Source organism: Lissotriton vulgaris, chromosome 6 (genome assembly GCF_964263255.1).
Source record: "Lissotriton vulgaris chromosome 6, aLisVul1.2, whole genome shotgun sequence".
Lineage (NCBI taxonomy): Eukaryota > Metazoa > Chordata > Amphibia > Caudata > Salamandridae > Lissotriton > Lissotriton vulgaris.
In genome coordinates, this window is record NC_141694.1 from 1,829,885,694 (window position 1) to 1,829,898,216 (window position 12,523).

The following is a 12,523-nucleotide window of genomic DNA, read 5'->3' on the forward strand; positions in this document are numbered from 1 at the left end:
TTGTTGTGGAGTGGAGTATGTTGTTTTATGGGAATAGCATGCACGGAACTCTGGGGCATATTACCAACAACTAGAGATAATTATCGCTATGTTGGTTTAGCGGTGATATTTTTATCGCCGAGCTGTGGCGATTTTTATCGCTTAAGCACCAGGGGGCATATTATCAAGGGGGTTTATCTCCGCTTTTTTGGCTTTAAAAGCCAAGAAAGCGGAGATAAAATTATCTCCCTATTACCTAGCTGTCGCTAACACCAGTTAGCGACAGCTAGTAGGAGATAGCGACCATCTTGGGCTCCACTTTGCATGTCAGTGATATTTATCGCTAATGACATGCAAAGTGGGCGAGCCAAGATGTTAGCGACTGGAAACAGTCGCTAACATCGCTATCTCCTATTACCAACTTTTGGAGATATTCGCGCTAAGCGCGAATATCTCCAAAAGCTAAATCCTGCCCTGAGCAGTTCTTAGCCATGTTATCCAATGGGAGGTGGATAACATGGCTAGGAGCATTTGCTCTGTAATGCATGAATATCGCTGACTTTTCAGCGATATTCATGCATTGCGGCCGATTTTTATCACATTTGCGATAAACCTTGGTAATACCAAGGTTTATCTGCGATAAAAATCGCCGCAGGTCGGCGATAAATTTTTGTCTCTAACCAAGCAATAGCGATAATTATCGCTATTGCTTGGTAATATGCCCCCTTGCTATTATCAAGGTATATCTCCTAAGCGATAAAAATCGGCCGAAATGCATGAATATCGCTGAAAAGTCAGCAATATTCATGCATTACCAAGCTAATGCTCTTAGCCATGTTATCCACCTACCATTGGATAACATGGCTAAGAACTGCTCTGGGCAGGTGTTAGCTTTTGGAGATATTCGCGCTTAGCTCGAATATCTCCAAAAGTTGGTAATAGGAGATAGCGATGTTAGCGACTGTTTCCAGTCGCTAACATCTTGGCACGCCCACTTTGCATGTCATTAGTGATAAATATCACTGACATGCAAAGCGGGGCCCAAGATGGTCGCTATCTAATACTAGCTGTCGGGGCGTGGCTTAGCAAGCCACGATGGCGGCTGTGTTCTGCTGAGGCTCCGCGATCGGGCTGGCATCCTGCCCTGTCCCAGTGATCGCCCAGAGCCCCAACTTCTGAAAATCGGCGCATAGAGTGCCCCCACATCCAGCGGCACCCTCCTGAAATGCTGTGGACTGCGCTGCCACGCGGAATCCCCAAAGACGCCTCCCGCCGGAGCCGCGCGCCAAGCTGTAAAATGGCGGTCGCGGCTCGGCTCCGATGAGGCCAGCACCACTACGAGCCTGATCCCCCTGATAAGGGGACCTGAAAGACACGACCGACCGACGAGGAGACCCGGGTCGGGAGACGTGGCCGACCTGGTACGGCATGGACCCAACCTAGCTTCATACCGGAGCTCCCCGAGCGCACCCAAGATGGCGACTGTTGCTCCGAGACCCTGTACTGCCTGCGCCTGGTCCTGGAAGGGGATCTGACCCAGCCTCCACGTCGACCCCGTCTGCCTCCACGACTCGACTGTGCCGGTTCCGTGGCGTCGGACCCGGCGAACCACCGCGACGTCCACAGGGTGGTGAGTGCCCGCCCCTGACCCCCACCCGGAGGCATTGATTCCGGCGGCCCCCTACATCTGCTGAGTCCCGTCGGGGGGTACCTGCCCTTTCATCCCCCGGGCGGTGAGACCGAAATATCCCTGAGCCTGATGGCGTCCGTGGGGACATCGGCACCGGGCTCGGTGTGTGATGCCAAGCCCCCACGGTAGGAGCGGCGGCTCCCCCAGCTCAGCAGCGACCGCCCGCCGCGCCGAGGACAACCCTCTAATACGCTGAGACCCCTGTAACTTTGCCGCTTCACCCCAGGCCCGACACCGGCTCTGTGCACCGGACAGAGGGGCGAGGCTCCGCCGCCCTCCCGCACTACATTGCTGTGATTGACGAAGGGGGCCCTAACTCGGAAGAGGCCTGCTGGAAGAATACGCCCCTCGATCCCACTGGGCCCACGGACGGACAAGCGGTTACCCCTTACCACCCCTCCTCCATCACCATTCGCTGCGGACTGCCAGCCCACTCCGGATCTGGGCCCTCCTGATCCTCAATCCCCTCTTGGTATCTAGTCCACTGGATATGCGGAGCTGCTAGACCTCACTTAGACACCAGTTGTCTTCTCTATTGACACTTATCTGCTGCTCGACGCCCCACTGTGGAGGAATCACTACGCAAGTGGATCCCCTAACCACCCCCGCACCAACACCAGCCACATAACCAACCCCTACTGGGTTATCGTCTGCCCCAGCAAACTGATATCCGACGGCCCGCTATTCCCCTACTTCAAGGAGCTACAAAACCCATACCAACGGCCCCATGGGGAAACCGAGAGGCCAGCAGGCGACCACCGTCCCCAAAACGGCCCCTGAGAACATGCCGCAAACGCGGGCCTGGACGCTAGTCAACCCCCCACACATGGACCCCACACTGTTGGCGAAGCTGGACCAGGTGCTGGCAGCTATTGTACTGTCCCGACTTTCGATGGAGGAGCGACTGGGTGTTCTGACGACAGACATCAGCCTGATTCACGATGACCACCGTAAACTGGCGGATAGAGTGAAGGAGGGGGAGCAGACCGTGGCTGTGCTACAACCCAAGGTGAAAACTCAGGCTGCGGACATGCAGGACGTCTTACGCCACGTGGCGGCCCTTGAGGAGCGGGCGGTTGATTTGGAGGGGCGTTCGAGAAGATGCAACATCCGCGTCCTTGGATTGCCGGAAGGTGTTGAGAACTCAGACCCCCTGACCTACATGGAGTCATGGACCAGCTCTTTCACCCCTGAATCGGAACGCTCGGCATTCTTCTCTATCGAGAGGGCCCATAGGGTCCCCGCCCGGGCACCAAAGCCGGGTCTCCCTCCTCGTCCTATGTTGGCCAAGTTCCTGCACTTCCGAGACCGCGATGCAGTGCTTCGGGCGGCCCGGGCAGCGGGCCCCCTGCAAGTGGAGGACCAACGAGTCATGGTGTTCCCGGACTATGCCCGTGAAGTCCAACAGCAGAGGTCCACGTTTCTGGATGTCAAAAGACGCCTTCACGCGAATGATATCCAATACTCCCTACTGTTCCCGGCTCGCCTCAAGGTACTACACAAAGGAAAGGCCATATTCTTCACCAACGCGCATGAGGCACAGGATTGGGCTGAGTTCCATTGCCCGCTGATCCCGAAAGCCAGACCCCAACGGGAACGCACCAGCAGCTCGCACCGATCCCGGAGACGAGGCACGAAACGTACCCAGACGGGCTCGTCCAAAAGCCCAGCTTCCTCCCCCGCGGGCTCACCTGACCTCACGCAAATCATGCGGGAGAGACGAGACGCGCTGGACGCCTTGAAAGCGGTGACAGATTTACACCTCTCCCCCCCAGCACCGGACCTTGAACGCCAACCGCATCTGTTTACTCCAGAGAAAGACCAAGACAGCGATGGCACGATGTCGGGGTTCGGCCCGATTTCTTCCCATCTCATTGTCACACACATGGAGGACGCTACCCTGGCTGGACAACCTGGTGCCCCCTCTTGAAGGGTGGATTGACTACTATTGTATCCTCTTTTCTTGATCGCTCTATGTGCTACTTGTGGACCAATACTGTATAATTGCTTACCTAGGTGCGCTCGCGCGCGATACACACATGTCCTATAAAAGCCCGATCCGCGCACAAGCCCAGCGGTAACACATGCTGCCACCCCGCAGAATCCTTGTATATTTCTCTCCTAGTGGGACACTGGTTTGGATATGCCACCCCCGGTGATATATTCCTTGTATTGGGACTGTTTCCCGCCCTTAGTTCTACCTGTTTTTGCTCCCGACAGTTCCCCCACCAAATCTCTGGAAGCATGGCGCGCAAGAGCACACACGAGACACACGACCACACCCACGGGGTTTACTCCAGGGGGGCTCCGCTCGCAAGCACAATCCCTTAGTAATGACGGCCCGCGTTCGGACGTTAATGTCCTCACCCTTAATGTACGGGGCCTCCACACGCCCAGTAAACGTTACTCTGTCTACTCCTTCATAAAGCGGATGTCAGCTAATGTTGCTCTTTTACAAGAGACGCATATCAATACTACTGAACTAGGCAGGCTACAGGCCAAATGGCGAGGGACCTTCTGTGCCACAACATACTCAGCATATGCGCGCGGCGCCTTAATATGGGTTAGGCCGGGAACCCCTTTACGAACACTTAGACGGGTGGTGGACAAGGAAGGCAGATATGCGCTACTGGAGGGGCTCTTGGACGGACAGGGGATTCTTCTGGGAAGCATTTAAACCCCTAACACTGAACAAGATAAATTTTGGGATCACCTCACAGGAGTATTGGCCCAGTTCACTACAGTCCCGTGGGTCTTGGGAGGCGATTACAACTGCACGCTGTACCCTTCTTTGGACCGTTCCCACCCCCCTCCTGCGTGTTCCCCAATCCCCAGGCAGGCGGAGCTATTCAGAGCATGGACCACACACTGGGCGCTTACCGACGCTTGGCGACACTTATATCCCCACGTCCGCATTTACTCATTCCACTTGGTACCCCACAACCTCCGGGTCCGCCTGGACAGATTCTTATGCTCTGCACCGATCCTCTCCAAACTACTCTCCTCAGACTACCTGGGTCGGATCATCTCGGACCATGATGCCCACATACTGCGCCTCACCTGGCGGCCACCGCACCCGCCCATCCCCACTTGGCGACTCCCTACAGACTGTTTGACAGATCCAGTGTTCAGGGACTCACACAAAAATAGCATACAGGAATACTTCTCACACAATGCGAACACGGCAACATCGGCATTAGTAGAATGGGATGCGTTCAAGGTTGTGGCCCGAGGGGAATGCATCAAACAGATCGCAGGGGTTGGCCGCACATTGGAGCAGACACTTTCAACCACAGAACAGCGTCTAGCTGCACTCACTAAACAAACCGATGACTCGGAGGAGCACGCCGTGCTCACAGCTGAGGCGAAATCAACATATCAGGCAGCCTGTGCTGATCTCAGGAAATATAATTTCAGGGCCTACGCCGCCAGAGTCCACAAAGACAGGGACAAAACTGGAGCGTTGGTAGCCTGGATGGCGAGGCAAGATACCGAGATCAAACCGATTACGGACATCATCAACTTAGAGGGTGTGCTTGTGCGTTCTCAAGCAGAGATCCTTCTGGCGTTCCAACGCTATTATGCGCAGGTGTACGGGGCCCCGACACTGCTCCTCCCGTCGTCTGTGGACCACTTCCTCGATCCACTGTCGCTACCTGGGATATCGGACGCGGACAAGCGTACGCTCGACGCAAAAATTGCCCCCTCAGATATCACCCGCGCCTTGCGGGCCCTGTCCCGCAATAAAGCCCCAGGCCTGGATGGCTTCCCGCTAGAATACTACTTGACATTCTCCCCCCTGGTGGTCCCCCGCCTGACCCAAGTGTTTGCAACAGCCCTTGACCTAGGAGTACTTCCCAGTTCCCTGCGAGAGTCAGTGATCGTTACCTTCCCCAAACCTCACAGGGACCCACGCCACATGAGTTTGTATCGCCCCATCACGCTCCTATCAGCGGACTGTAAGGTCCTCGGGAAGATATAAGCCGACAGATACACACAAGTCGTATGTCCACTGATCCACCCTGACCAATGCGGCTTCGTTCCTGGGAGAAACACCTCACAGAACATCCGCCGGGTCTTCCATGTCCAGGATCAGGTGCAGGATAGATTCCCTCGCGCCGCCTGCCTCATTTTAGACTTAGAGAAGGCATTCGACACCCTCAACTGGCCGTACCTTTTTTCGTTCCTACGCCGTCTCAACGTTGGCCCGATACTCACAGCATACACGCGCCTCCTCTATACCGATCTGACGACACGTGTCAGGATTGGGAAACACATTTCCCCTGCTTTTGAAGTTCGACGGGGCACCAGACAGGGGTGCCTCCTGTCACCTCTTCTTTTCGCCCTGGCGGTCGAACCGCTAGCGATTAGACTGCGTCAGAAGGGAATACATTGGGGCATCCCGCTTGCGGACGTCACACACTGCGTCTCGATGTACGCAGATGACCTCATCTATGTCCAGGACATCGAAATGGATCTTACCCCCATAGGAGTAGCGCTTGCTGAATTCGCAGATGCATCGGGGCTCCGAGTAAATTGGGACAAATCTACGATCTACCCCTTCCACCCGGAATTGCCACCCCGGGACGTCGCCTTGGGGACCCATAGCCTCGCATGGTCCACGGAGGCCCCTCGTTACCTCGGTGTCCGTCTGTATCACTCCCCAGCCGACATCTTCGATGGTAATTTCCGTAGGTCACTGGCTAGCCTCAGACCGACTGTTGCCTTCTGGACCAAGCTCCCGCTCGCCCCGATAGGGCGGATAGCCCTGGCAAAAATGATAATGCTACCCCGGCTCCTCTATCATTTTACCAACCTACCAGTTGTGCCACCTGGGTCCTTTTTCCGGGACCTCAACTCACTCTTGGGCACCCTTGTTTGGGGCTCGGGTCGACACAGAGTGGCCTTGAAAACCCGCCAACTCCCCACGACACAAGGTGGGCTGGGAGCTCCCTCCTTTGAGTCCTATTTCCTGGCGGCACAGCTCCAATGGCTGTCGTACTGGACGGCAGACCGATATACCCAGGAGACTGGCACCCCGACCGGTAGAATTACGATCCCGGAACTGCTCCGTCTCCTCCTCCCGGGCACCCAGCCTCGCCGTACGTATCCCCTCCAAGTCACGATGGCGCGTCGATGCATGATGCGGATCCACCGGATTTCCCCCGGGAGGATTCCGTACTCCCCGGCACTACCGCTGGTCGGCTGCCCCAGGCGGGTACTCTATTTCTCGGCTCCTATGCTAGCGGAATGGACGCACTGCAACGTCACGGACATGGAATCACTCTTTGAGGAGGGTCAACTGAAGTCGTTCGACCGCCTGGTCGCTGAGTTCGACCTCACCCCAGGTCAATTCCTTAGATACCGACAGCTGCTCGAGGGGTTCCGCCCTTACCATAATCTTCAGGCCGGCGAACCAGAACCGCATCCAGTTATTCACGCTGTCTTGCGCATGGGTGGGGGACGCCACTTAGTCACCTGGCTCTACAAATCGATCAGAGAACTCTTGTATGCCCCCCTGATGGCCCTACGCGCCACATGGGAGGAAGACATCGGACGCGCATTACACGACTCGGAATAGATCTAGGCGCTCGAAGCCCCAAAACGAGTCTCCAGAAACGCCCGTTTCAAAAACATCCAATATTACATACTACACAGGGCTTACCTCACACCGGCGCGACTGCAACAATTTTACCCCACATCACAATTCCTGTGCCCCAGATGTCATTCCCCCGATGCAGACTTCCGCCACATGTTTTGGGACTGCCCTGGCCTCCAACCCCTGTGGCGGATGGTACACGACACGCTGACAGATCTCACAGGCCTCACGACTCTAACCTCTTGGGAATCCAGCGCACTAGGTATTTTTCACATATCTAAACAGGCCCCTACGCACAAACGCTTTGTGTCCTTGGCGCTGCTACTGGCGAAAAGGTGTATAGCTATGCACTGGCGATCTCCGGAGGGTCCCCCCATAGCGGCATGGACAGGGGCAGTCTGTAAATGGGCGGCGGCCGAGGAGGATGCCATCCGGGAAGAGGAGGTCAAAGGAGCGCGTAAACACCCCATTTCTACGGAATGGGCCATGCTCCTACATGGCTTCCGGCAAGCCACACGCGCTGATGTCCCGCCTACCCCTACCCCCCCCTCCTCCCCCCTTCCCGCCCGGCCAAATGAGCCCATAATCTCTGGCTACCATTGTTACCATCTTTACCTGTGCCGAGCCCGAAACCCCACGCCCCCATCGACTCAGGCCCCCCCCGCATGCCAACCGCACACTATCCCCATACATGAGCCGATTCCACCCTCTGACCGCTCTACCCCATTGTGAATGAATATTGCGGACCCCCCTGCTACCCACTGCCCAACATCTGTCTCCTCCTGTTACGCTCTTGCTACCGCCTACATGCTCCCCCCCACAGTTCTGTCCCCCCAGTTACCTGGCACCATCACTTTGCGAACTGCACAGACCCTGATCTGAGGTCCCCCATAGCAGGGATCTGCATGTCTATTGTTCATCTCCGTCCCCTATGCGGTGTTTAATTCCTGTGTACTGACTGGATATTTGTTTGAACGGTGTGTGATGCTCAGTGGATGAAATGTCATATTGACCAGGTTTTGTTACAGAAAAGTTGCGCGAACTGCTAACCGTGGCTGAATGTTGACGCCACGTCAGCTGATGATTCTTTCTCTTTTCATGCTTGATGATGCAACAATAAAAACATGTTTTTAAAAAGAAAAAATCTCCTACTAGCTGTCGCTAACTGGTGTTAGCGATAGCTAGGTAATAGGGAGATAATTTTATCTTTGCTTTTTTGGCTTTTAAAGCCAAAAAAGCGGAGATAAACCCCCTTGATAATATGCCCCTCTGTCTTGTCATATCCCTCTTAGTCATATCTATCCTGCACCCCACTAAACTATCTCCCTCTCCACAGCTTAAGTGTCGAACCGCCTAATCTCCTGAACTTTCCCAAACTTTCCCTTGGAATTCATGATTCAGGAATTGACGCCGACATGTTCGGCCATCCAGAGAAGTTTGTGAAGAGCCGCCTCTTGACCGGAAACGGAGTCTCCCTTAGAAACTGTTGGATGTCAGTGAAACTGTTTTTAAAAGGTTCACACATGCTTCATGGCTCGGCACAGGCTGCACTTTTGCCAAGGTATAGCCAAGCCACCTCGGGGGACAACCGGAGCTGTTCCATCCATTAAAAATAGACATTATGAACAGCTGGGAAGGAGCAGATGTACTTCTTGCAAAGGTGCAGCTATGTCATCATGGGGGCGGAGGAGCAGTTGCTATCCCTGTCTTACACCAAGCACTGCCCAGACCACCCTAGGTTACATGTGTTATGAGACAGCGCTCTGGCATATAAGCAATCAGTGCTCTTGTTAGCGCTTTTCTCTGTGTAAAATTCAAAAACCATAAAGCGCTATCCGATGGATCCAGTTTCACAACTAGCTTGGCCAACAAAACAACTCAGTCAATATGTGTGAAACACATCAGGTTCCACAAGAAAGGAAGAGAATATTTAAGTTTTCAACCATGATGGTGTTTTTTAAGGTAAATGGTTACAACAGGCAAAAATCTGAGTATTATCAATAAAAAATAAGAATGCATCAAATACCATGACGTTCAAATCAAGCCAAAGCCTTATAAATCTTAGAGAACGAACCAGCAGGGGGTCGCCTCAAAAGTTAAGTCAGTTCTCTCAATAATACAGAACTCTAAATCTCTTACTCTTCTTTAAACTGCTTTGAAAACCAGTCTGAACTGTGCTCTACTCTGCTCTGACTTAATTCTAACATTGTACACACTTGCACACAGGTCTCATGGGACTATCCAATCGGCTTGAAGCAAGATACTACCATTATATGTTTGTTAGGTTCTCAGGCCTCGCTCAGCGTCCTTCTAAGCTTACACTACACCTAACAATATGAGATACAAGGACCAGCCTGTACTCTGCAGCGGCCTCCATGAATGCGTTACTCATTAAAACATTCCATGATTATCACAAGGAAAAGAAAACATTCATTTACAAGGGTAAAAAAGGAAAGAACATTGCATTTGATAATTGGAACCCCAGCTTCACCTCGAAATAAACATGTTCTCGTGACACAAAGTAGGGTGGCAATCAACGTTAGCCATTTTTGTAAAGCGCTCTGCTGTCCTTCGGGATCTTGTTCGCGCTATATAAAACTTTATAAATAAATAAAGTGCAGGCCTATATTAGCTATAGTAAACCCAAAAGGTAAATGAACATCATTTTCTCTACAGAGTGCATTAGCATGTCTATGTGTTAATGTTGTACTCATGCAAAATATTTAATTTAACAAAACGTCACAATTGCAAGAGCCATTTTCACTTTAAGAAGGTCCAATTGAGGTATGAAGTAATGAATGACCAAATTATGCATCTGGGTTGACAAATTATGCAGCAATAAAATGTGAATTATGTTGCATAATGCAACACAATCTATAGCAGTGTTAATGAGTTATTATAAAACGTGTTAATACTGACTGGGGAAAGTTGCAGCTCATTAGTACCAATTAAAAACCTGAACACAGCAATATTCAACTGAAAGTTGACCCCAGTAAACGTCTGCAAAGGCTCTGATACTGTGCCAGACCACCTCTGGTGCTTGTTTTTAGTAGCTTTTGATCCCTTTGAGGTAGAAAGAAATTGTTTGGATGAAATCTGCAAGTTATGCAGCATATGATACAGTACGTGGCAAATTAGGCAAATCCATAGCTATGCAGAAAACATCGCAGCCAATGAATCACATAATTCCAGTTGCTCCGATTTAAGGCAGACACAGCATCAGCCAAAAGTTGGTGGGCATGCCTACTAAAATTCTCGCGACATGCACTGCTGGACATAATGGAATGCGTAGATGTCTTATGCAATACAAAATCATGGAAATATTTGTACTTGCCTGTGTTGAAGGTGTATGTGGATGGTATTTTTAGCCCAGTTTATGTACCTGTTTCTGCCAGTATATGTGAATGTTGTGTTTAAAGCAAAACCAAAGGGGATGATGGACGCAGTGTTGAACCTTGCAAGCACTCACCCCCAGTCAACTGATCTGGGTTTGATCCATAATCATTCTTTAGCTCACTCCGCCACCCCAGTTCAGAAATGGCCATATGCAAATCAATCTGACCCTGTGCCTCATGGGAACAGGCCAGCCCGAACTGCCAAGCCATGCCTTCCCTGATCCGGAAACAAGCATCCTAGGACCGGTTTCTGGCATTACAGCCGTCTTCAGCCAGGTTAGCTTGAATCCAGTGGCAAAGTGAGCAAGGGACCCACGTCTGGGCATTCCCTGCCAATTTAGGGCGAACAAAGCAAAACCAAAGGGGATGATGGACGGAGTGTTGAACATTGCAAGCACTCACCCCCAGCCAACTGATCTGGGTTTAATCCATCATCATTCTTTAGATCACTCCGCCACCCCAGTTCAGACATGGCCATATGCCTGCTAAAATTCTGTCGACATGCACTGGTGGACATAATGGAATGCGTAGATGTCTTGTGCAATGCAAAATCATAGAAATATTTGTACTAGCCTGTGTTGAAGGTGTATGTGGATGGTATGTTTAACCCAGTTTATGTACCTGTGTCTGCCAGTGTGTGTGGATGTTGTGTTTAACCCAGTTCATGCACCTGTGTCTGCCAGTCTATCTGGATGTTCTGTTTAGCCCAGTTTATGTACCTGTGTCTGCCAGTCTATCTGGATGTTCTGTTTAGCCCAGTTTATGTACCTGTGTCTGCCAGTCTATCTGGATGGTATGTTAAACCCAGTTTATGTACCTGTGTCTGCAGTGTGTGTGGATGTTGTGTTTAACCCAGTTCATGTATCTGTGTCTGCCTGTGTATTTGGTGATTGGACACCCTTGCCTTCTGTTGACCATCACACGTTTCTTCTTCCCCAGCAGCTTCCCCACCATGTTTCTGCAAGTCTCTGGTCATCTCAGCGGGCTGCTCTTACTCCGACTATGACCAAGGTAAACAACACATGAGACGTACAATGCATTAGGAACTTGGGCTGCTGTCATACCTGTTTTAGTGGCTGCTGATCACTACATGGTCACACCTCCTGACAGTCAACATCTATGTCTTCCAGTGAAGAGTGGGGCAGTTTGTCCATTTTAGTGGTGTCTGTCTTGAACTGGCATGGGTGTATCTGTTCTGGACCTACCAACAATGATGTAAGGTTGTAAACTCCAGGCTGGGAATCTGGCAAAGACTTTCAGTGCACATGTATTAATGATACAAGGCTGTTATTGGTTTGCAGTTGTCTATAAGTTATCATTTTTAGGAAGGAGATAAATCATTTCTTGCTGGAATTACCTTTTTTTATTGAATCAACTTCAGAGAAATGTTATAAAAGGTCTAAGAGTTTGGGGACGTTTCAGCAGAGAATCGACTATAGAGTTCGATAGGCAAGCTACCTGGTCTCAGGTTTCCACATCGCAAAATGTATCATGGCCATATCAATTCAGACGAGGGTGATGTTATCTTTAAGGAAGTAGAGAAGGATTAGATCTGTTGGGAGGAGGGCTGAGCAGTGTTCGAGATCGTAGATAGGTCAGTCTAGTTGCGAAGCATATCATGTCCTGTGGGTGAGCCCAAAATGGGAGTAGGGATGAGAAGTGTTTGAGATCTTAGATAGGTCGATCTAGTTGCGAGGCGTATCATTTTCTGTAGCACGTAAACATGGGAGTAGGGAGGAGAGGTGTGTGAGATCTTAGGTCTCTCTAGCTACAATATGTATAATTTCCTGTAGCACGTAAAAATGGGAGTAGGGAGGAGAGGTGTTTGAGATCTTAGACAGGTCGGTCAAGTCGCGAGGC

General features: G+C 51.5%; 1 protein-coding gene across 1 annotated transcript in view; it reads left to right on the top strand.

Moving 5' to 3' along the window:
* Positions 1-12,523, top strand: part of LOC147709584 (uncharacterized) — an 89,825-nt gene that overhangs the window by 75,271 nt on the left and 2,031 nt on the right. The window contains exon 8 of the mRNA XM_086925513.1: positions 11,603-11,674. Coding sequence (XP_086781639.1) covers positions 11,603-11,674 — 72 coding nt within the window. The remainder of the gene's footprint in view (positions 1-11,602; positions 11,675-12,523) is intronic.